Genomic DNA, 26,652 nt, shown 5'->3' on the forward strand with positions numbered 1-26,652 from the left:
CTCACAGAAACCTTCACCTGCCTCTCACAAACCATCACCTAGGAGGGACCATTTTACTTTTCCCCACTCCAAAGACCCAGCCTTTTTGTCTTGAGCCCATTCTCCTACCCAACATTTTCTTTCTCCAATCATCCAATTTACCAAATAGCACCTGTCCCTAACCCTTCCTATTCGTAGCGGTTGAGATAGCATATTATTAGGGCCCAAAAGGTTTATTAGAAGTACAGTAGCATTCTGCCTAAACCACTCAGTCCCCCGACCCAGTTCTCTTTCGTCCCCAAGTACCCAGCTCTCTTCTGGTCCCTAATTCTCACTCAAACTCAGATTACGCGGTAATATTAACTTGATTTGAAGTTTTGGCCCATACTCACATGGCCCCGTGGTGACATGAGTTTTGCCTTCATCTCACTGTATTAATAGTTTGCAGTTTCGAGAACCAACCCCGCCCATCCATTATTCATTAAAAAATAATTTAAAAAGGAGTGACCTCTATGGGAGCTTGACTTGGCAGCTGAGCGGCCACGAGGTCTGTTTCCTTTAGTAGATGAATGTGGAGTGAATAATATTCTATATAACATTTAACTGTTAAGCAGTTTCCAAATCACATCTCGATGTTTTGTTTATCTGACTCATCTTGTACTTCTTTCTAGAAGCAGTTTAGTTTAAACTGATCAACTTGATTATTTGTATGGCATATAGTAGAGAAGTGTGGCTCAATGGTTAGAGCAGCTGACCATGATGCAGTAGTCTGGCCGGGACCAGGGTTTAATTCCCCGTCTCGGCGGGTCTCGGGCTCAATTTCCTCGGACCTGATCATTCTCCCTTCGGTGCCTATTCTAATCATGAGTCCCACTCTGCACCTCTGGTCAATAGCTTGCTTAATCTCCACAACGGCCCCCTCAACGCTTAGGATGCCTGGCCTCCACCTTGGGGGTGCCCAGGAGTGGGCTCCTCACAGGGAAAGGCCAGGAAGGGTTCCCCGGCGGTATTCGTACAAGCGCTGAGATGCCTACGGGTAGTCGTGCGCTATACAAGTGCGTAATCATCAATCATTTCATCATCATATGGATGATGTCTTATGCTTTACAGTGAACTTGGGTTTACGATCACTATCGGCTTCATGATCCCAGAAAATATTGTGAAGTGCTTTTAAAGATGCCGCCCAAAAAATTTACAATGTAGATTTAGAACCACAAGCTCGTAATGTGCATAACCTAGGGTTTGGTTGTGCACAAGAGTTGCATTTACACTTGGCTGGTGGATACTTATGAGGGATTGCTTTGTGGAATAATTGGTGTTATAGGATAAAGAAGAATATAAAGTCCTTCCTTATGGGAGGCCGCACATCGTGATTTTGACACAAACTTTTATGTACCCCTGAATGGGGTTCGTATTCTCGACACAGTAAACCGTAACAATGAATGTTATTTTCCTGCACAGTGTCAGGTAAAACCTGCCACAAATCACCGAGGCATAAAGCACCCATCGCCGTTTGCTTTCCTCTCAGTGGGGTATAATATAACATCTGTTCTAAGGAGCTTAAATCGGAATGCAGTACAACTTGCACAGTAAATACTGAAATCGTCTCTGTTGGTGCATACTTAGTACAACATTTGTGGCCCGAATGCCAAGCAATTTGCAACTGTCTAGGGATTAGTGTATAAGGGTTGGCAGTGGGATTATGGATTGTGAATAATAATACAATAACCTGTATTTTTAGACATTCCGAGTTATTCCTTGGATTCAATAAAGCTAGGAAGCGGATGTTCCCTCTGTGAAAATGTGCTCAGTCACAGCTTCTGCCCTTGCTTTCTGGAAGCAATCTCTGGATGAAGTGTCTTCAGTAGTGAGCAAGTGTGGCAGGTAGATTTCGCGGCAATGTATCTGCTTCAGAAAATGCCCAGTATTGAAATGGTCCCAGCGGAGTTAATTGCCTTCTACTACGTGCCATTCTGATGCAGATCTGCGGTCTGCACTCCATAGGGAGGCCCCACTGCGCCGCTGGTTGTAAAGAGGTTTTGATTTATTGTTCCCTTTCAGAGAGGGCCTTTTCATCCGAATGTGATGTCTCATTCAAAACCCTGGGGAGAGAAAAGCCAGGCTCTGGTGAATGAACTCCTAGAATACCCCATACCACGGGCCTCCAGCTGCTTGCACTCGCCGCCTTGAAAGGGCGCGCTTTGTCTTCATTATACGGGAAGTGATGCATCTCCACGCAGGGGCACTTCCTTTTGACCGGAGACCGGGGCAGGCGCACTCTAGCAACCGGATGTCCCCTGCTCACTTTGTGTCTTACTAGCCCAGAAATTTACTGTCAGTTACGTTCCATTTGATCTAGCACGTGGGTACAGTTGTGAACCCCAAAAGGGTATAGACTTGAAAACGTAATACAGGTTCTAATATCATAATAACACCGGAAACACTCAGAATACTTCATGTAGGCAGATTGGACTCATTTATGTGGTGTCCGTTACAATGCTTAGCATCCCTCCAGGGAGAGTTAATGGAAGATGAATGGAAATAAGTTTGCGGGTTTAGAGAACTTGTTGCCTAAAACATTCCTTAGTAGTTTATTGCCTTAAGTAAAAACTTAAAACGCTATAGAGTTTATACATATGCTCTAATTACAATTTTATATCGGTTTAATTTGGCCTTGATGAACCTGAACCAGGTTACATTACCCATTTTTAGGCGCTGGGAGATTAAGTAATTTGTCGAAAATCACAGGATGTTGAGCAGGGACTCAAATCTAGTTCCCCAGGTCCAAGGCCAGTATCTCTAACCACTAGGCCACATCTGCCCTTCAGTAAGGGTATTTAATTTGACCCAGCAAAGTTTTCCCTGCTATAATCTGCTATCGGGCATGCCATTTAGGGGTAGCAGATGGTACTCCACAGTTTTTCCTTACACTAGCCTCTCGGCAGCAAACACAATTCTTTGTTTAGGGACTTTGGGTAGGACACTGGATCTACCCTGTGATATCATCAAGGGTCAAAGAGTGCGTGGAGAGCCTCCTCTGTCCCTTGCATTATGTTACGTCGGCGCCCATGCCTGCATTTACTATTAAAGTACTTTCTCCTTCATGCACTGTTATGTTTCCTATGTGGAATACCTCTAGTCTAGCTCTATACTCGATGATTTATTCAGGTCGGACCCACATAAAAATATTCAATAACACATGCTATCCAGTAAACCTAAACCTTTCCCAAATGGCACGCTGGGAATACTCAGCACTGTTTTCAGTGCACCAAAAGTCACATGCTCTCATAACTGGATTTCAAAATATTTGCAACATGAGATACTTGGTTACATATGCTGCAGCAGTGAGGTCATCTTGGCAATGTGTGTTGTGTCTGCTCATGATTTCTTGCTTGTGTGTTCAGTTACATGAAACACTTTTAGAAAGTTCCAAATGTTTTGAGCTGAACTGACAAATTCGAGGAAGCGTTGTGGGGTTCTGTGTATGCTGTCTTCATGTTTTGGCCACTGCTGTATGTGCATTTGTGTATGGTAGGGAAGTAGACGATGGATTCATGCAGCATCTTACGTTGCATTCTCATTTGTTGAACTGTTTTAATTTTGGTTTGTTAGAACACTTGCTTCAATATAACTTAATCTAATAAAGTCAGATGCCCAAAGGAACAATAAAATAGTTCTATTGCACGCTGTCACACCAGAGAGCTGCATTCATCAGCTGCAGCCGAAAAATTGGAACCGCACAACATAATTGGTGATGTCGGACATGGGGGAACCACCTTGGCTAGCAGAACTATACGTTTCAGCATTTTTATTTCACATAGCTCCCTTATTTTACAACCTGTTTTTCTCCTATTCTACATTAAGTACCGAGGAGCTATCAGAGACTGCCTCACTACTTTTTTTTGTCTGATGCTGGATACAATAGGCAAAGCCAATTAATCAAAGGGTGAACTTTATTGGCCTTGCCCTAGATTGTTGTGTAACATACTCATAATACGTGGTTGTGTCCTCTAAATTTGATGGACTGCAGTTATGAAATTAGAATGCCAAGGTATTGAATAGCTCTTTGTCCTAATATTGGTAGTCTTCTTCGCTGCAGTCTCGCTCCATTCCCACAATTTGGCTGAAGGTGCAGATTTTGCATCCGCACATAAGTGGTAGACATTGCAGTCACTCACGCAGTTGTAAGAGACAACGATTATTTAACATTCGAACCTTCAGGGAGGGGCCTCAGTAATTCTGTAAGTTTACTTATTGATTTAGCAGATGTAACGTTTCGATCAGATATCTTTTTGGTATCATGATCTTGGTACACTAGGACAGTAAGAGATGGGTGGTTAATATATTTTAGGTAAACAGCAATTGTTGTATGGATTAGTTAAGCCAGTTGTACGGTTGTGATTGGCGAAGACCAGCACAAATTTCAAACTGATGTACTAAACAGACATGACATGTTCATATTTACAGCAATCTGGGAGAGTAATCATTCTTGTCTTCCGAGGTGCAGTAGATGTTCCTTCAGTGCTGTTTTGAACTCTTGTGGAGAGGGGAGTTAGCATGGATGTCCAGTGGTAGGAGTTTGAGTGTAGAGGTCCTAGAAGTTCCAAGGACTTGAACTTGGAGGTAGCCCATGGTGACTTGGGTGTGACTATAAGGTTCTGTTTGGTGAATCCTAGGTTTCAGGCAGGTTTATATGTAGGTATTAAGTCAGAGATGTAATTTAGAGCTAAACCTTGAGCTGCTTTGACAATCAATACCAGTATGAAAAGGGTCTAGGTTTTGGCGAGATAGCTGCCTTCGTGTTGGGGTGCCTGAGCAAACTGTGCAGTTTTGGACTTCAAAATGTATGACCTTGTATACAGTTGTGAAAAAGTAATGTCTGAGGACAAATAGAGTACAATAAATCGTCTAGTGAACACTAATGAATTGAATACCATTTGGATGTTTTGAATGGAATCTGTGAGTGTATCTTGCAAAAATGTACAGGACTTGTGCAGTAGCTGCTGTGTTGGTAATAAAGGCTTCCATTATCATGAATGTGCTGAAAGAACTCCCACGATTTGTGCCTGAGTAGGCATATTTCAGACAGACAGCAAGACATGGTTGTTGTTGATGAAGGAAAGTATAGTACCACACGTTTATAGTTCACCTTGAGTGAATGTAATGTCATCCAAGGTCGGATAACTGGTCTAGGTGAAGGACTTCAAGATGCAAGCTCCTACTGTGTACCATCATACAGAAACAACCCACTACACTCTCCACAATTGCATTGGGTCTTGTTGGAGGGTTGAAAGGACAATCCTCCACCCATTATAGATACCTCAATGTTCGAGGCATGTGGGCTGCTGAATTCATATCTGTGCATAGATCGCCACCTAGTGTTGGGTCCGGATGATTGCACATTGTTGTCCTGGAAGAGTCTTCGAAGTATCACGAGATAGGTGGCTCCTCCCCTGGACTACAGTGCGCATGGGCATCGCCTCCATCCCCAGATTGTTTTTTTCCGCCATTGGGTTCGGATGTGTTTCGGTTCCCTCTGTCGGAACCGATAGTTGTTCAACTTCTACTCGAGACCAAAAGGTCTTTAGGCTGGGCGTCGGTATAGTTGCGTTCGGGTTTCTTTCTGACTCTCAGCCCCGATCTCTTGCTGCCCTTCCACGTGCTTTCGGCGCGGACGGGCCTACACTACACTCTTGCTATGGAGCGGACTCCGTTTAAGAAGTGCCCGGTGTGTAACTCTAAATACTCACACCTCGATGTGCACCCGGTGTGCAATACCTGCTTGTCACCGGATCACCGCGAAGACGCCTGCATGGCGTGCTCGAAGTTCCGGAGCAAGAAGACTTTAAAGATTCGTCGAGCCCATAGGCTCCAGGCTAAGTTATCAGCTGCGGCGCCCCCACCAGATGACATTTTTCAAGAATCTGTCGAGGACGAAGACGACGTGCAAGGTTCGGACTCTAATCCCGCATCCGAAGGGGAGACCTACGACGCGGGTGAGGGGAACTTTGCCGAAGTCACCGACGAGGTAGGGGACGACGATCAGGCTTTTACCACGATGGGAGATAGCTCGGAGGAGGAGCATCCCCAAACAGACTCAGGGGTTAGTCCCCTTCATACGGCCCAGGTCGAGGGATCGCCTTCGGGCCTTACCCAAGATCTGACTATGAGTCCTACGTCCCCGTCTTTGGGCCCGGTCACGGACATTTGTGAACCATCGCTTACTTCGAAGAAAACGAAAGTGAAGCCGACTGGTCCCGCACCCTCGGATGCGAAACCGAAAGCGAAAGTTGAGACGGTCAAGAAGGTTCTGGAGGCGTCAACTTCCAAGAAAGTCAAAATGGCCGACTCTAAGAGCCACGCCAAAATGGCCGACCCGAAGCCCTCGGGGTCGGTGCCGAAGGCGAAATCGTCCGACGCGTCTGCGTCGGCTTCGAAAGGGGTCGCGGACCCGAAAAAGGCTCCGAGGAAGCGTCAGGGCGACGACGCTCATGGCCATGGGGCGTCGGCTCCGAAGAAGGTGGCTGCCGGCGATCAGGCTCTCGACGACGGGGGGTCGCTCGGACCGGTCAAGCCCTCTCCGGCCTTAACGATGAAGGTAGCGGAATCCCTGCAGCGGATCCGAAAGGACAGTGTGGTTCCCGCTCAGGACGCTGTGGCGCCTAAGCTCCCGCCTAAGCCTGCGAAGGGGCAAACGCCTATTCGTTTCACCCTGCCACCCAAGACGGCGCCGAAGGCCTTCGCGTCGACACAGGGCGGACACTCGAAGGAGGTACTGACGCCGAAAGCTACCTTGGTGGCGTCGAAGCTTCGGCTCCAGCCGCTTGCTGAGGAAGAACGTCGTGAGGTAATCATCGACGCCAACACCGGAAAACTGTCTCTCCTCAAGAGGAAGATCACGACGGAGCCGGCGTTGGAGCATTTCAAGATCCCTCTCAACAACAAAAGGGATTCTGCAGACTCTTCGACTCTGGTGGAACCTGTGTCCCCACAAGCCCTGGGACTCTCGCCAACGCATTCCCCTGCAGGCGATGTGGACGAAGACGATGCCGAGTACACCTATCCGGCGTACTCGGATCCGGAGGAGGAGCGTGCCCCTTGGTCCGCCGGAGGCGACACGGAGGACCCGCAATCGGGTCAGGACACGCAACTTTTTGCGGCCAAGACGTCCCCGACGGAGGACTCGGCAGCCTTTAATGCTCTGATCGAGCGAGCTGCGGCTAACCACGACGTCGAGCTGCACTCGGACCCCGTGGATGTGGACTTCTTATTCGACACCTTCTCTGTGGCTGAGAAGACAGTCAAGACGCTGCCGATGCTCAAAGGTGTGCTTAAACATGCAACGGAAGTCTTCAGGGAGCCCACACGGGCGCGTGTGGTCAACCCTCGAATCGACAGGAAATATAAGGCGGCGCCGACGGATCCTACCTATATCCGGGGACACTTGCCATTAGACTCCTTGGTTGTTTCCAACGCTCGGAAGAGGGCGAACTCTCAGACTACTGGTGACGCTCCTCCCCCAGACAAAGAGTCCAAGATCTTCGAGGCCTCAGGCAAACGGATTGCTGCACAGGCAGCTAATATCTGGAGAATTTCTAACACCCAAGCCCTGCTTGCACGTTATGATAGGGCCCATTATGACACCTTAGAGGCCATACTGCAACACTTGCCTGACCAATACAAGGAGGCAGGGGAGATGCTGATTCAAGAAGGCAAACTCATTACGAATGCCTCCATCAAATGTGCACTAGACGTGGCAGAGACAGCCTCCAGGGCTATCAACACCAGTGTGTTGCTTAGACGCCATGCCTGGCTTCGAATTTCAGGGTTCAAACCCGACATCCAAACTACGATACTGAATCAAACGGTGAACCCTGACCACCTGTTTGGACCTGAGGTGGATGCCACCCTGGAAAAAATGAAAAAAGATACGGAAACTGCCAAATCAATGGGGGCTTTACAAAGTCAGCAGTTTCGGAGTGGTTCCTTTAGCCGCTCAAACTCCAGAGGCACCACAAGGGGGCAGGCATCCCAATCCACACAGTATTACAAAAGTAACACCCAGACCCCGTACAACAACAAAGGTAGAGGTGGTTACAGAGGCAATAATGTCAAGGGCAGGGGACGTGGAAACAATAGCTCCAGGTCCACCACCACCAACAAGCAGTGACGTCTTGTCACTGCCCCCCGACCATACAACACCGGTTGGGGGGAGACTCCAGCAGTTCCTGCCGGCGTGGAAGAACATCACCACGGACAGGTGGGTGAGGTCCCTTATCCAGTACGGGTACTGTCTAGAGCTTACTTCCATTCCACCGGACATACCCCCAAGAAGCCGTCCTATGTCAGGCGAGCATTTGACCTTGTTGCAGCAGGAGGTTCTAGTCATGCTGCAAAAAGGGGCAATAGAGCTCGTTCCTTTGCGAGAGCGGGGAACAGGGGTTTACTCCCTGTATTTCCTGATTCCCAAGAAGGACGGATCCCTCAGGCCCATCCTGGACCTCAGGCCCCTAAACTGGTACATACTCTCGGAGCACTTCCATATGCTCACGTTGCAGCAAGTGCTTCCCCTGCTTCAGCAAGGGGATTTTCTGGCTACGCTGGATCTGAAAGATGCCTATTTTCATATCCCCCTGCATCCTTCCCACAGAAAGTATCTCAGATTCACGGTCTTAGACCAGCATTACCAGTTCAAGGTCCTGCCGTTCGGGGTCACCACGGCACCAAGGGTATTTACGAAGTGCCTAGCGACTGTGGCGGCGCATCTCCGTCGCCAACACGTCCACGTTTTTCCTTACCTGGACGACTGGCTCATTCAGGCAAGGACGGAACGACAGTGCGTAGACCATGTGTCACGCACCATTCATCTCCTGCACGATCTGGGTTTCTCTCTGAACTACCCCAAGTCCAATCTCCAGCCCGCCCACGTGCGACAGTATCTGGGCGCGACAATCAACACTCTGGCAGCCACTGCGCAGCCAAATTCAGTGAGAATCGCCAGTATCCAGGCGCTGATCCAACGATTCAGACCCCAGCACTCGCTTCCAGCGAAGGTGTTCATGCAGTTGATAGGCATGATGGCCTCCTGCATCTCCATTGTCCCGCACGCGAGACTACACATGCGTCCGCTTCAGGAGTGCCTAGCACGTCAGTGGACTCAGGCTCGTGGGCAACTGACAGACCTAGTGTTGGTGAGCGGTCGGGCATACAACTCTCTGCATTGGTGGAATCCACAAAACCTTTGCAAAGGCCGACCATTCCAAGAGCCTGTCCCACAAATTGTCCTGACAACGGACGCTTCTCTCCAGGGTTGGGGAGCGCATGTACTCCACTACACGGTGCTGGGACTATGGACACTACAGCAAAGGAAGATGCACATCAATGTGTTGGAACTGATGGCAATCTTCATGGCCTTAAAGGCGTTCAAGGTACATCTGTGCAACAAGGTCGTGTTGATCCGGACGGACAACATGACGGCCATGTACTACATCCAGAAGCAGGGAGGCACACACTCTCCACAGCTGTCTCATCTGGCTCAGAGCATGTGGAAGTGGGCCATTCAGAGGAACATCTTCCTCATGGCAGAGCATCTCCCGGGCAAGGACAATCAAATGGCGGATCTGCTCAGCAGGCACAGCCATCAGATGCACGAGTGGGAGATACATCCATCAGTACTCCAACCGTACTTCCAAAGGTGGGGTCATCCAGAGATAGACCTATTTGCCACAAAGGAGAACGCAAAATGCCGAAACTTCGCCGCCAGGTTCCCACACCCGCAATCACAGGGCAATGCGATGTGGATGAACTGGTCAGGCAGATTTGCGTACGCTTTTCCCCCAGCACCTCTGATACCGCTGGTGGCACGCAAGCTCCGGCAGCACTCGATGACGCTCATCCTGGTTGCTCCGACGTGGGCTCGCCAACCATGGTACACCACGTTTCTGGAACTCTCCGTGGTACTGCATCAGAGGCTTCATCTCACTCCCAGCCTTCTGACGCAGAGCCATGGCGACATTCAGCACCCAGATCCGCAACAGCTCAACCTGGCGATCTGGCTCCTGAAGTCATAGAGTTTGGCTACCTCAATCTTTCCCCCGATTGTATGGACATCATTCGGGAGGCAAGGAAGCCCACTACTAGAGCTTATGCGGCTAAATGGAAGAGGTTTGTCATCTACTGTGCTAACCACAATATTGACCCGGTAGATGCTTCCATTCAGAATATCATCTGTTACCTTTTCCACCTGTATCAATGCAATCTAGCGTACTCTTCCATCCGTATTCACCTGTCTGCTATGGCAGCATACCTCCAGAATAGGCAGCACCTGTCACTCTTTAAGGTCCCTGCTATCAAGGCCTTTCTGGAAGGACTCAAAAGGGTCATTCCACCAAGGACCCCACCAGCTCCAGAATGGAACCTCAATGTGGTTCTTAAAAGGCTGATGGGTCCTCCCTTTGAGCCACTGCACTCTTGTGAGCTTCAGTTTCTGACTTGGAAGGTTGCGTTCTTAGTAGCGATTACATCGCTTAGGAGGGTTAGCGAGCTGCAGGCGCTCACCATCCAAGAACCTTTCTTCCAGGTACATGCTAACAGGGTGGTGCTCCGCACTAACCCTAAATTTCTACCCAAGGTGGTATCACAATTCCACATTAACCAGACGATCGAATTGCCAGTGTTTTTCCAAAACCCAGAGACGCTGGCGGAGCGCATGCTCCACACCCTTGATGTTAAGAGGGCCTTGATGTATTACGTAGACAGGACGAAAGATTTCCGCAAAACCAAACAACTTTTTGTTGCTTTTGCTACTCACCACAAGGGAAACGCAATCTCCAAAGCGGGGATTGCTAGGTGGATAGTAAAGTGCATCCAGATCTGTTACGCTAAAGCTAAACGCACTCTCACTATCCCACCGAGGGCCCACTCCACCAGGAAGTTGGGGGCCTCTATGGCTTTCCTAGGTAACATTCCCTTAGAAGATATCTGTAGAGCAGCCACATGGTCTACCACACATACTTTCACTAAACACTACTGTGTAGACGTACATTCCAAACAGCAGGCAGCTGTTGGTCAGGCTGTTCTAAAAACGCTTTTTCAGACTGCTGCAGCTGGCACGGGCGGCCGCCGTTAATGGAGGGACTGCTATGTATTCTATGCACAGATATGAATTCAGCAGCCCACATGCCTCGAACTGCAAATGCTACTTACCAGTATGCATCTGTTCTTGGCATGTAGGGCTGCTGACATTCATATCGCCCACCCTCCTCCCCGGCGCCTGTAGCAGCTGCAGATTTTTATCATATACATACATATGCTCATAGCATGGTCATCACTCACTTTCTTCACTCCATCTCTGCCAATGGCTAAAAACAATCTGGGGATGGAGGCGATGCCCATGCGCACTGTAGTCCAGGGGAGGAGCCACCTATCTCGTGATACTTCGAAGACTCTTCCAGGACAACAATGTGCAATCATCCGGACCCAACACTAGGTGGCGATCTATGCACAGATATGAATGTCAGCAGCCCTACATGCCAAGAACAGATGCATACTGGTAAGTAGCATTTGCATTATCACAAGCAACCCCCTTCAATTCGCCCTTATACAGCCAATGTTGTTTGGGAATTGATTGCTCAATTGGAACCCCTCGCTGGACGAAATGCAACCACAGACAAAAGTCTGTATCAAGTTATTTGTTTTCACTGCACTGGACAAATATTGAGTAACATAACATACTATAAAATCCCTGCACAATCTAAATGTATACGACGCAGTCCGACGTCTTTACTCTTGAAGGCACCCTGAATGCTGGTTTCAGATGTAATTTTCATGTGGGATGTAAATAGAATTTATAATGCTGCATCTGGTCGGAAAAAAGGCGTTGATTGTATGTTGCCAGCATAAAGAATAACTGTAGGAGCTAGTTTGGAACATGCCGTACAGTCTGACGGCAGACAGCACCTGTTGTATCCTCCAGTTCCATCTGCTTTGCAACTCCAGGATCATTTGCTATCCCCAGTTTCAAAGTGATATTTTTCTCACTCGATTTTCTTTTCTCTTTGTCTGTTTTGCAGAGTTTACAAGCCCTGATGAATGAATGCATTGGGCATGTGATCGGGAAACCACACAGTCCTATCACCGGTTTGTACCTTGGTAAGATTGCACCCGTCCCTTTTATTTTTTTATAAACTGGTTCTCAATATTGATAAGAGAGCCTTATTCACATGTCAGGCGTGAAAGAGTAGGAGTTTATCTGAAACATTGGTGAGTAAAGTAGTGAACATATGTCAGCATTGTAGTAGTAGTAGTAGTATCATTGGCTGTGTGCAAGACAGTTATCATTCATTGTGCATTATTGTGGAGTTGGAATATTCACTGACCAACAAGGGAGTTACTTTCTTCACTGAGATATTGCTTAAGGGTAGGTCAGCCCCCAACTGATGATAAAGGTTTCATAATGCATACAACCACACTCTTTTGTCCTTTCTCTCCAAAACCAGTATTTTGCGGTACAGAGGATTCCGTGTCCCATTGCCTTGAGTAGCCATTGTTGTTTGTCTCATTACGTCCGCCATATATTTTTCTAAAGGGAACACCCATCAAACTATTAAAAAACAGAAAAGTCTATAAACTGTTGCAGACAGGACAAACTAACAGCAGCGTGATTTACAAATGGCGATAGATTAGTATTTGCATTAAGAACAAGCACATAGTGCAAGCAGCAAATGGGAGGACTATTTCCAATGTAAACACAAGAATCTATCATTTTTTGGTTTCTAAGTATAGAGGATCAGAATTGCCCGTAGCTAGATAATTGTGAACACCGTCTATACTACATCAGCGAGCACCATCTATACCGAATCAGTCTTATTCTGGTAGTATATATTTTCTATAGATGGGTCTTACCGCTAGTAAGTAGGTTTCATTGTATAGAGTAGTGAACCCTCTAAGTGATATTAAACCTCCTAGGCATTCTCTCACAAATGTCACCCACATACACCAACAGTAAGGTAGAAGTTAAGAAACCCCTCTCAAGTTAGTTAAGACTAATTTTACAACAGGTGTATTGATAAGGTATGATTGTTATTTGGTAAGTCAGGTAGACCCTTTGATGTATGGATGATCTCATGCAAGGAGTCTTCAATCTGAAAAACTTTCTGCATAGAAATGTGGCATTTTCAAGCCAGTGGCATTCGTTTATCTCTTGAACCGGCAGTCTGAAAATTCCCAAAGGCCACTTTTTGAAGTCTGATGATTTGCAGAAGACCTCATTGTGGCCACCTACATTAGTTTGAATGAGATATAATGGTCTTTTTATTACAGTGATTTTTCTATTCTTCAGTACGATTGCCTCGGTTGGTTTTATGAATATGCAGGTAGTTAGCAACTCGAATGCTTTGGAGGAAATGTGATACAAATTCATAGTACTTAGAGCCCTACTTAATTACTTTGAAAGAATATTATTTTAATGAAGGAATTTGCTAATTGTTTTTTTCCGTCTTGAACTGTTGTATATGGTGCAGAAAAATCTTTGCTGAGAGGTGTCAGTGCCATTCACCTTGTTACAGTAAATCTTGAACATTATCATCATTCTTTTCATGCAAGAAAGGCAAGGGTCCTGAAACCTATGTATATCTGATAAATCAGCTCTGTCCAAAGGGGGCAGGGATGAATAGGAGATTTTAATAATTGCAGTTTTATTGTTGTCCAGGGGCTATGCATAACAGAATTATAGATGGCTAAAAAATAAATTGCAGGGATATTTTCAGCTCCGGTTTTGCTCTTCTTGTCTGTTTGATGTCACTTAAAAACCCATGCTTAAAGTAATGCATGTAATTCATTGTTACCCATCTATAATTCTATATGTTATTATACCCTGGAAATTGCTGGGTACACAAATATTTTTTCTGCAGGTTCCTTAACCAGTAAGATGTTTTTATAACACAGTCTGTTTGTGACTACTTTTGTAAGCCAGAACAGACTTACTATCATATTTGTTCTCATTGCCAGTTTCTTTTGAGACAGAGTGCTTAGAAGTAAATACCCTGACTGTCAGATTCCACAACAACATAACCGCCAGAATATGGGGACTGATTCCACACATCATCTGAGTATGTTTGTCCAGTTCCTATCTAGCTCACATTGCCCCATCTGAATCCCTAACCTTTCCAGGTTAGCAGATGGTATCTGCAACCTCAGAACATGACAACTCTAATTCCCCAAGAAACGGATCTATCCTTTCGTTGTTACTCAGGTATGCTCAAGGAAGACAAAATAAAAATACAAATTGATTTTTCAAACATTTATGGAAGCAGTTGTATGCTTGTGTAAAAAGCATGAGCTTCAATTATTATTAGGATGAAACAAAGAATTACAACCTGGACTACAAGAATGGTGAAAAAGATCAACAGTTCAACCATGATAACATTGTTCTGTAATTATATAATTATGTTCATACTTATACTTCTATCTAAATCTGTCTACACTATCAAGAGCCTAGTAGAAGTACCCTCTTGCATATCTCTTGGGGGAAGCCCAATCCCCCATACGTTTGTATGATGTATCAGTAAGCTGATCTGGTGTAGAGCAGGCTACTGTCCTTTGCAGGATGAAGGCTAGAGTCAGCAAAGATGCATTTTAGTCACAATGCACAGCGTTCCAGGATTTGGTTTATATAATAAAAGCATGGTCCCCATCATGTGATTGTTTGTCTTGAGACTCAGAGCTGTCTCCAACCGAACAACCAAATTCAAGGGCATCACATCCAGTGTTCCTAGCCTTAGGCAGAGTGTACAAGCAACATGATAAAATACTTACTAAGAAATGTGCTGCATCCAGAATAGTTTCTAAGTATATTATCATGTGAGTGCAAACATTATGACAATTGACTGATAGAACAAAATAAAGATATGTTATCACAAGTAATAAATATAACCATTCAAAAGCAAAGTCCTTAGTGTAAACCCATTAACCATAAATGGATAGAATATTATCAAAGTACTCACAGATCTATAAAATGACCCCATACATGGTGAAAATGAACCAAATTGTCAGTTCGATGTTGCTCATTTTGAGAAAATGATCTATAAACTAACATAGCTTCAAGCCATGAGTGAAGGGTCGGAATAACATTGGCCCTCCAAAAATGTAAAATGTTAATTTTCACTAAGCTAATAGCAGTAGACAGCCATTTAATAGCATGGGCAGAAGTATCATGTAAAAGGTGACAAACGTTTTGAGAGGGAGAGACTTTAAGTGACTGTGTCAGTTGATACCTTGAATAGGTATAAGAGACTTAAGATAACACATGTTGGTAAAATGTTATTCTCATTCCTGTTAGAGGGATGAGAATCTAAAAGTCACTCCAGAGTCAAATATCGCTTCTTGAGCTGTCATAATGTCCCTCCACTTAACCCTGTGAACTTCATCATGGCAACAGTTTCCCAAGTTTTTCAAGGGTTGAAGGGGACTTGATATTTTGCAATACTTTTTATATATTTTCCCATATAGTATAAAAAAAGAGCGACTAGCATCAGGAGGAAGAACAAAAGGTGATTGAACCAGCTTTGATGGACTCAATTGCAGGGCAGCTCAAACAATATTGTACAAAATGTGGGTTTTCTAAGACAGTGGCAGTGTCCGAATGTGGAGCTGTTATGTTTGATTATTTATTTATATGTATTATTTAGGTATTTTATAGATTGCAGACCTAGTCTTAAGGGCAAGGGAGCACTTTACAGAGAACAAAATTGATGATACAGAAAACAAGTAACAATAATGTGGTCGGGCGCATTAGAGATAGGACAGGTGAGAATCAGACAATGGAAAGAAGTGGCATGGACTATACCAGTAAGGTTTTTTGAACAAATTAGGTTTTACGTTTTTTTGTGAAAGACAGGAGTTTTGTCTCATGGCATTAGTGATGGAATTTCAGATTTTGGAAGCCAGACAGGAGGAGGCTTGATAAGTAGTTTTCACTTTTTGGGGATTTCGTGGAGGTGGTTAGTTTTTTGGTCTCTCCCAGTGCTTAATTTGTAAAAGAATGAGTGCCGATGCCCAAAGCTCTGCTCTCAAAAGCCTGCGTCCAGTTATATTAAATGTAGTTTCACTGAATATCAGGCTGCATAGTCTTGAATCCACATCATGCCTCTTTTATCCACTACTAGACACTCCCTGTCCCTTTATCTCACTGTTGCAGGTCCCTGCTTTCTTCCTTTGTGACAGTTTTTCAGTCTTCCTCTTTCACCCCGTTTACCTTATGTGTGATTCCCCTCGGAAATGTCTGAAGTGGAAAAAATTTAATGCTGGGCCTTGTAAATGAAAGCCGAAAGCCCCCACTGGTTCAAATGAAGCACTGGTCTTGCCTACCAAGGTAGACTTAACTTGGGCTTACAGCCAACCATTGCTTATCACTGGTTGGCTTTATTGTCACTCTCCTTTGCTTGCTTTTTATTCAATGACTTGCTTTCCTCTTTTTGTGTTTGTCCTTCCCTTGGATCATAGCCTCTTTGCGATCTCTTGTTTAACTGACTTGCATCCTTCCACTGCTCACAGTTAGGGAACACATGCACTCCACGAGATTGCACATGTTTTCTAAATCTCTCCCACATGTGCTTCTTCCCTCGACCCCCCCCATGCCGTATTGCTCCCAAACCCGCCCAGCTAGTCTGTAAAAGCACAGCAACAGAGATATTTTTGCTAGGGTATGACTGAAGACAGACTTTAACCCCTTGCCCGCGGCCGGAATTCCGCTCCTGTGCGGCACATTCCGATCGTGGGCGTGGTCATGACGGCCCCCAGCCGTCATCAGCACATGAGCACTGTGTGCCATGACGGCTGGGGGCCGTCATCAGCATGGAAGGGGTTAAGGATTGTTTTTTATTTTTATTTGGGAAAGCACACGGTTTGTCTTGCAAAGTCTTTTATAGTGTTGGAAGAAGGGCCACCTGCTGCACTAACTGAGCTTGCGTCTGAGGCAGAAGGTGTACTTAGAATGGCATTTCTCTTGGAGGCCCATACGTTAGATCCCCTGTTACACTTCTACAGGAAAAAGGGCTGGATCCTATGGAAAGTACATTAGACCTTGGTAAGTGTTCCCATTACATTCTGACACATTCTTATTCTTTTTAAGTCCCTTTGAGGGTTTCCAAAGTGTAAAGATTTGAAACATAACCCTTGCCTTTATAAATATTGAAACATTGAAATCAGTTTACATTTTTGAGGTACCATAAGGGTTGAATTTGCATTTCCTGCAGTATACTGAAATATTTTTGTCTTTAACTTTTTTTAAACAATATTTTACAGACAAGCATCGGCCACGCCAGCATCCCGGCACTCATGTTCTAAAGTTGAGAACTATTGTCTTTGCTAGAGCTTGTAATCAAATGTGAACACATTAATCACACTTTAGAAACTGTTGGCTAGGAAATCTGAGCCAGATGTTCTGTTTAGCTCCAAGATCAAACGTAGCTGTAGAGCCAGTAAAAAGCTACATAGTTTTAAAATGCAATATAATCATGAAAAAATTGCAAACAAGCAAGGAGAAAATGTGTACGCATAATGATTGGTGCATCATAGCAGCAGTGTATTTACTTGGAGACCAGTGATGACTGTGCACCGTGCTGCACAGGCACGCAGAATTTCCACATAGCTTTTAATTTTAGCTGCTCTCATTTTACATGTTTTCAAAGAAAAACAATATTTTGGGACTTCGATAAAAAGCCATATTCTCCATTTACCTGCACAGAATCAAGTCATAATAAAAGACCTCTTAATTAATCATTGTACATCAACTAATGCCTCAGAACTCCACCAAGACGTGTCCCTTTAAAACTGAACTCTTTTGGCAGGAAGGTATTTGTATTCTAAAGCATGCGCGCTGTAAAGAGAAACTGGTGTACTCTTTATGACCTATCGGAATTAAATGGATCCAGTTGAATAATGTATGTCTATCTGCTGTCTCTTGTACCCAGGTACCCAGCGGAACAGTCCCCGTCCGGTGAAGATGCCCCGATGTCACAGTGATCCTCCCAACCAGCCCCTCATTATCCCAATGCCTGAAGGCTGCAGGTATCTTGCACACACTCAACACTGGCTTTGATTTGGCTGCTGGGCACGTCTTGCTGGGCGAACTAAGTCTCCTGAGTTACATCAGTGAATGAAACCATATGATTTGCTTGTTCATTTCTCTATCCATTTCCCCTCTGCAGTAGGTCACGGGTGTCCAGAGTATATCTTGGAGAGTCGGATCCACAACAGATATTTTGGTTAATCAACGACTGCATAAATGAGCTCAGTTGTGATTCACTTTATGGACATTCATCTTAATTTGTGGATCCTCCAAATGTGGCGTGGACCCAGCCCTCCAAGAACCTACTCTGGCTCGCCTGACATGAGTGGGTTTATTGTCCATTTCCCTATCCTCTAATTGCTTGGCTTGTACTCTATCCTATCTGAAGGCTGACGTTTGTTGCACTGGACAGTTCACTGTGGGTTTCGGTTTGGCTCTGGTGTGCTTCATTTAAGAATAGTTCACTTAGAATGGTAACTTTAATGTTTAGCTCACATATTTTTATTTGAGAGTTTATTTTAAATTGGGCGTCAATTAAAACAAAGTTTGTATCTTATTCTGTCCAAAACACATGACTTAAGGCATGGCTAAATCTGACTAAACCATTACTCAACATCGGATAATAGCAATACCAAACCCTGTTCATTGAGTGCAAATATGTAAATTATGTGGGTGCATAAAAAATATAGTTCCATAAATCCCTCTAATCACTGAACAGGGGTAGGAACCCACAGATACCTCGTCCCTCAGTCCTGAACCACAAGCAAATATAAATGTGCACTACTATATCCCCACAAGGAAGGCTGTGGTACACCGGATATCACTACCAAAGTCTGTGCCTAGCTAGACAAAATTGAGCCCTTGCGATAGCCTCTTCCTCAATACCCTGTACAATCAGTCTCCTGGCCTGGAAGGTGGCGTGGACACAATTATGCACATTTTTACACAGCCGCCGTAGAGAAGATCACCGCCTTTCTTTTCTCCCATGTTTCTAGCTATTGCAAAAGTAGTGTCCCCTCAAGTCCAAAATCATTTCACTTCCAGAAACCTAACAAGCTCGGTTGAGTAAATATAGTTGGTGGATTGACAACCTATTTCCCTCTGGAATCACAACCACCATTCTTTCCCCGCCAGTTTCACCAGTGGGTAAGTAATATTTCGTAGGGGTAAAACTTTCTAAGTGGCTGAAGTGGCTTCCAATGCATTCTCCATTTGTGAATCACCCACAGACTAATGGAAGCCTACATAGGAAACATTTTCCTTCAGGATATTTAAAAAACAAGGCCAAAACTCTCAGAGAAAATGTCACAGTAACAGAATAGTTGCTCCACCAGAAAACCCTTGTCATTAGCCGTGTCCATAAGCAGTATGTTAAAGGGCAGGATTTTATAACCAACTTGTCAGATGAACAAAAAGGTATCACTGGTGTTGCTGCGAAAATGTGTGAGTTAACTAGTTTTCTGCATGCCTTCTCTCTTGGTTCTATTTAGAAGTTTTGTGTTAGACATGGCTTGATATTTGTTTCATGCTCTAGTAATGCGCTGGTATCTTTGTTAATGCATGTAAAGTAAAAAAAAAAACACATAAGAAGGCTTGGGTATGGTTATTCCTTCGGCACTAGCTTAAAATCCCTCCCTTTCTTGCTTTTTCAACCTCTACAGTTTGAGACCGGAAACTGTGGCTTAATTTCGCTGTTGTAATTGCTATGAACGTGATCACTTTGCAAAATGAATATTAATTTGATAAAGTAGCCCCGCACATTTGATTCAATAAATTAACGGGTAAACAACCTGAGAGCTGAATCAAGAAAAAGACCCATCTTTTGTCATACCTGTTTAAAAAGAAAAGCAAGAACATAGTCATGTCCAGTTTGAATTCGAAATAGTTTTTAAAAGCTGCAGCACAAAAGCTTTCAAAGTTGTACGGTACATATGTAAATTGAGCCACAATATTTTGAGATAATGAAGAGGTGGAGATTTCATTTGGATATATGCCCTCTGCATTTTGTTTGAGTGTTTCAAGAAAACTATCTCTAAATTATAATACTTTCTTCACATTTAAGTGATCATTCCAAAAACCTCCAAGATACATTATCAGTACTTAGTTTGTTGAGTTAATAGTGCAGCACACCCACCTGTTTTCTCCCCTCCTTCATTGTTCTTTCCTGAAGTTTCTCTTCTCATCGCAGCAATCGTGAGGTGAGGAACCACTCCAGCCCGGCAGTCGGTCGCCCCGCTGCCATCGGTAGCGACCCGGCTTCACACAAATCTGTCAACAGTGCGAATGATGCCAGGTAGTGCCACTCCTTAATCACCATGGGGGTCATTTGTCAATTCACATCACTCATTCGGCGGGAGGGGAGAGAGGAAACACTGAAGCTGCTGGCCTTCCAAAGTCTTTTTTAAAGATGTTTAATTATCTTCCACAGATTGAATTATCTGGCCTCTCCATAGTTTATTAGGGGTTTATCCATTATACATACATACCAAGACACCAAGACGTAGTGGCCAGTCCCTGTGTTTTTACTCGCTCCCTCCTTGAGCCACTTTAGCGCTAGGATGCCTGCTAGGTGATAGCGCGCTTTATAAATTGAATAAATAAATAATACTTGAGAAAAGTCATGTTGTGTGTGTGATGGGAGAAGAATAGATACAAAGGCTTTGCACACTCATTACAACTTAAGAAGTGCTGCCTGTGTGCATAATGTTTAATTTGGCAGGAAGTACACACAATATGAACTCAAAGCGCCCTCCCCCTCCCAACAGGCCACGATTGGATGAGCCAGTAGCCTCTTATCACCAGGGTGCTTTAATCTTAAGAAATATACCACCTCCAGAAGTGGTGGTTAACATACCTTTTTCCCATCTCTGAATTCATATTCATAGAACTCCAAAATTAGCAATGGAGGTAGTGCCAAATGTGTGCGGCAAAGGATCTGTAAAACTATTTCCCATGCTTTATGGCCTACTCTGGTAGCAAGAGTTTGATTTGCAGACATAAGTCAATTTATGATCCACCAGCAGCACTGCATTGCAAGTCGATATGCATTGTGGATGTGGTGCTATTTCACATTCTAAGCAATTTCTTGGTAAATCAAAAAGGGAGCTGCTGCTGTCTTGTAAAGTAGCAAAAATTGAATTTAAATATGTATGTTTACTTACCTAAATATTGTGAAGCTAACCGGGGAAGCAGAGGAATGCTGACCAACATGTGCTAGCCCAGGGATGCAGGGATCCAGGGTTATTTGTAATCAGATAGGGTATCTGTAGGTACGTGTAGTGTAGGAGAGATAGTACTTTTGAAGAGTTGGGTCTTTAATGTATTCCTGAATTGTAGAAGGATACGGGTAGGTGTAGTTCTGGTGTTGACTTGCTTATTATTCCAGATCCTGGAAGTGTAGATGGAGAAAGTATGACAACTGTGTTTTTCTTTCTTATAATTCCTGGTTTTGAGTCTTGCAATGCCCTAACATTAGTTCTGGCACTGCCCGTATGTCAAGCAGCTGAACCCCAGTGGAATTCCCACCACTGGGTTAGATAGCAGTCACAGAATGATGTATACCCGCAACCTCATGTTATCTCAGGAAGTAGAAGATCATTGATTAGGGCTAACAAATGGGTTGCCAAATAGGTATTTTCCATTGACTTTGACCATCCGCTTTAGAAATACATTTGGAACTATTGTACTCTTGGGGATGATATATCTTCTTTCTAGGTCACAGTATCCTTCTTGTGACATGACACATAATTGTCAGAGTGCTTGCGTTTAGTCGTCAGGTGCCTCTGTGTGTGCCTGATCAGCCTGAGCTTCATCCTCAGTCATTAAGAAACACCTGTAAAAGATTTTTTTTTTTAAATGATTCAAATGTATACGTGCAAAGAAGGAATCCATGTAAGTACTTCGGACTTACTCAAGATATCAAGGTGATCTTACACAGATAACAGGAAACTCAGTAACATTTCCTGCTAGCTACTTTAAAAAGCGTTCCTTCAAGCACATGCTTCTGCTTAAAAGAAGCAGTACATGAGTAATCCCCATTTGAGGTCTCTTAATATAAAAGGCCCTTCCCTCTACTGACACTTTCCTATCATCTCTTAGCTTCAGCATTTTATTTACAGAGGCAGATGCAATCTGATGGATATTAGCATCTTCTACCTGTAAGAGGGTTCGTGGTTTTTACCAAGTTAAGAGAGTGTAAGAAATATAGCATATGTTGTTCGTAGAAGTCTTGTGCTCTAGTGCATCTCATAGCCGCCTTTTGGGGTTTATGTACCATGCATCTTGTACAGCATCACAATGTCAGATGCGCCACTTGCGTTCCTGCAGCAGTTTGTAAACAAGAAGAAACATTTGCAATTTAATTTCCTATAGCCAGACAGACATGCACTCTGTACTGCCCTGGGGAGGAGTTCTCTTAGAAATGTCATCTTATATGTGACCATGTAAACTAGATGTTAGTCATAAAGAGACATCATCTGTTGTCGCATGTGTTTCTCAGGAGTCTTGGGTCGCCAGGTAAACCACAACTTTGTAAACAAAGTCCGGATGAGTGTTAACCCTTTCCGTGCTGCGAACGTCCAACGGTCGTCGCGTGCACTACCTCGCTGGTGCTGCGCATGACCATTGGACGTCCGAATCCCGTTAGCGTGATCGAACGTCCGCACTGGGGCGGAATGTTCGACGCGCTAAACGGGTTAAAAGTATCTCACTGTGTTTGACAAGTGATGCATGCCTAACCACAGCTTACAGTTTGCCATGAGCAGTGTTGCATATCAAGCAAAAAATCGAACGTCTGGTGCATGTAATAAAGTCATCAATTTTTTTTCAGTGCATAAAAGGGAATAGGCAGCTGCCAATTGCATTCCCACCCTATTTTGTTATTCTTACCAGTGATTGGAAGCATCTGTTGCTACACTTTTATTTTGCAGTTCTTGTCTCATATATGTTTTCTAATGCTGACTAGCCTAGTTTGATTGTGTCCGGAAATTAGTCATATTGAGCACATTTTAAGCTACCTAATCTTTTCATGAGATAGGCTAGAGCACAGTTGTTAGAAATTGGGTTTCTGGTTGGCAGAGGTATGGACCATGTCCTTGCAGGAACCACAATCCTTGTCAGGGTAAGCTAGATACACACTAAAAGGTGACCTCTGCTTACCCTCTGGTAGCTTGGCACAGAGCAGTCCCTAAAGTGGCAATGTGTAAAGTATTTGTGCAGCACATACACACACACTCACACAGTAACACAATGACACCACAACATGATTCCCTACAGGTTTAGAAAAATAGACTATAATTTTATAAATAAATTCAGACCAAAATAACAAAAATTCAATAAGTAGAAGTTGACATGTTAATTTGTAAAGAATAAAAAGAGTTCTAGCACTTAGAAGCAAAAAGCGCCTAAGGGGATTATCTGGTTGCGCTGGACCTAGGAAAAGTCAATATTTCAAACTGGCTGTGATGGAGCGCAATCCAGGGACAGGAGCCACGCAGGCCTGGTGAACAGAGTACCTTGATCGTGTTTGCAACATTGAGAGGTGGTGTGCAGACAAGCAATGTTTCGATGTTGAGCCTTGCAGTCAGGCGGATGCATCGATTTCCTCCATGCAGTGGAGGTGATGCATCAGGTCCATTGAATGAAGCGCCGGTTTCCTAGTGCAATGCTTCAGAATTCGATGCGATGAGTTAATCCACGCTGGAGGGCGATGCATCGATCATCTCCATGCAGTGGCGGGAATGGTTTCGTTCAGAAGTGGTGGTTCCGGATATGATGAGGCAGTTCTGAGTGCAATGATCAGATTCTTCTCCTGCAACAGGGTTGATGAAATGACAGGAGATGTGTTGATTTCTCTGCTGCAAGTATCTACGTCCACTTCCAGTGAACTAGGCACAGGAGCTGGGGAGAGGTTTTGATAGCCCTGAGTTTCAAGCAATAGGAGGCAAGCCAACAAGTCCTTTGAGATCACTTCAAGTGCAAGACAGAGTCCAGCTCTCCTCAGCAGGGTCAGAGAGCAGCAGGGCAGCACAGGAGAAAAGCGAGCCTTCCAGGTCAACTGCCCAGCACAGGGTCTGTCCTTGATGTAGCACAGCCGTTTTTCTGAGAGAATCCAGTTGTTTGTCCAAAAGTGTCTGATGTGAGGGGGGAAGAGACCAGTTCTTATACACAGTTGTGCTTCTGAAGTGAGGGGGCTTTGAAGTGCACAGAAGCCCTTCTTTTACGCCTCGCTCCAGGCTATCAGTAGTAATCAGCACTTTGTGTGGGCACAGAACACTACCTACTCAGGTGCAGTGTCAGCTCCTCCCATCCTTCCTTCCTAGGAAGGCCTATCAGAATGCAGATGAATGCTCAGACACACATAACCTTTCTATGTTTGTGGCTATCTAGATGGAAAGCACAAAGTCAAGCTGTCACGCACTCCAAACCTGTATTGGACTCATGCTGCAGGCATGCAGACCAATAAGAGCAGAGAAATGTCCACTGTCAAAAGTCGGTATGATGATAAATAATTGGATGTACGAATAGGCAAAGTTAATTGATGTTTTCAGGACATTAGAAAACGCCAAAGAAAAGATTGTGGCATAGTTTTTGCACACACATGTCATATTTGTCTAGTGTCATAGTTATTTTGAAGTTTAAGACATATTGGTATTGTGTTTTATTTATGATTATGATGTCAAAGTAATGTCAATGTTATTTGTTGTGAACATTGTAAATGTTGTAAAAATTGTGTATGTTATTTTGATATGTGTTTTTCTATAAGGCTATGAGTTTCCTTACACAACAAGAAATAGAGTTATTGAAAAAGTAGGGTGAATAAATAACCCCACCACCAAAGGAATATAGTGTGGTTGCTGTTTTTTAAATTAAAAGGACACTAGGTGTTTTCGTGTTTTTGCACTTTCAAAAAGTGGCATTTCTAAAACAGTAATGTTAAATCCAACCTTAGCAGTAAAGAGATTTATCATTACCATTCCAATGATACAAAATATGCCAAAGCTACTCCTTTCTAAACAGGAATTACAACTTAAAAGTGTATTAAGGAATTCACAGTGTTAACCTATGGGAGGAGCAGGCCTCACAGTTAGTGAACAATTAATTTGGGTGTTAGTCACTACCAGGACATGCAAAACTAAAAAGTATATGTCGTACCTTGTACATATGCATCACCCTGCCCTATGGGTTTCTTAGGGCCTATCTTAGGGGTTGCCTATGTGTACTGGCAGGCCCAAGGCAGAAGGTTTGAAAGGCTACTTGTGTGAGTAGCACAATCAGTGCTGCTGGCCAATTAGTAACATTTAGTTTACAGTCCCTGGGAATATGGTATACCACTTTATAAGGGATTTACAAGTAAACTAAATATGCCAATTGTGTATACACCAATGTTATCATGTTTAGTAGAAAAGCACATGCACTTTAGCACTGGTTAGCAGTGGTAAAGTGCTTAGAGTCATAAGGCCAACAAAAGTAATCAGCAAAAAGAGGAGGTGAAATGCAAAACGTTTGTGAGAGGACCACCCTAAGGGCCAGGTCTGACAACAGTGACTTTTGACTACCACATAAGTAACTGCACCAGAGAACTGTGAAGTAGGTTTTGCATACCAGAGTTACTTCATGCCACACATTACCGACCAGATGGCTCATAAAGTTAAGCACACACCACAGGAATATGCTGTGATCTGAAGGTCGTTAGTTTGAATCGTTTAAGGTCGACCAAACTTTGCTTCCATCCAAGGATGGTAACTTAACTACAGTGAAACTGGGTAATCTTAGCAACGTTTATTTATACAAACATTAGAATTGTGCATCGATTCCTATATGAAAAAGCGGCACCCTCTACAGAAAAGTACTTAGGGAGTACAGTCCTCGCTGTTTGTACTTATTGTGTATGAATATTCCCTAAATATTCACATTTTATTTTCAATGTATATGTTTTTTTGGCCAAATCACCAAGGCTTGTAAAAGTACTTAAAGTGATAAAGGAGTACACATTTATATACTCCAAAATGGCTTTTTAAAATATGCTCCCCAATAGTTCCAGTGTCCTGGTGACAGTCAGAGCAAATCAGCTTAATGGCCGAAATACAAATAAACTTCACACTGAGCAGTACGAAGTACAAACAAGAATAAGACCGTATTTCCCACTAGAGCAAAAATGTTTATTTTATTGTTTCCCAAACTGTGGGTCACAAGCCAATTTTTGAGGAGTCACGAAAGTCCAAGCAATAATGCCTTTAAACACTGTATTCAACTTGTCAAATTTGCTGCGCTTTAAAGAAAGTTGTCAAATGTCAAGTTATGTATTCTGATAAACTGCTGCTTATTTTTTAACATAGTATTGGGGTTTACAAACTCCGCTCACTTTGCAGTAAAATAAAGACAAGTAAAGTGACTTATGTGGCGGTCTTGTTGGGATACAGACAGTGTGAATGGAAAGACTATAAGATGTCTTTTTTGTAACACACTACCAAATGTAAATACCTGTAAATTAATTGTACACATTCAGCAGTTAGGAGAGCAAAAATGAAGCCCTTTTTGTAATTATGATAAGTGATTGAAGAAAGCGATTTTTAAAAGATCAAACAAATCAAGCCACTGTACCTCGA

At 43.9% G+C, this 26,652-nt stretch overlaps 1 protein-coding gene across 3 annotated transcripts in view; it reads left to right on the top strand.

Annotated features, from left to right (window-relative positions):
* MAP3K4 (mitogen-activated protein kinase kinase kinase 4) overlaps window positions 1-26,652 on the top strand; it is a 474,364-nt gene that overhangs the window by 378,916 nt on the left and 68,796 nt on the right. For 2 of the 3 annotated variants that reach the window (XM_086927243.1, XM_086927246.1), the window contains exons 15-17: window positions 12,051-12,129; window positions 17,949-18,045; window positions 20,235-20,339. In XM_086927243.1, the coding sequence (XP_086783369.1) occupies window positions 12,051-12,129; window positions 17,949-18,045; window positions 20,235-20,339 (281 nt within the window). The remainder of the gene's footprint in view (window positions 1-12,050; window positions 12,130-17,948; window positions 18,046-20,234; window positions 20,340-26,652) is intronic. The other variant, XM_086927245.1, reaches the window with a different exon arrangement.

Source organism: Lissotriton vulgaris, chromosome 6, assembly GCF_964263255.1.
Source record: "Lissotriton vulgaris chromosome 6, aLisVul1.2, whole genome shotgun sequence".
In the NCBI taxonomy this organism is placed as follows: Eukaryota; Metazoa; Chordata; class Amphibia; order Caudata; family Salamandridae; genus Lissotriton; species Lissotriton vulgaris.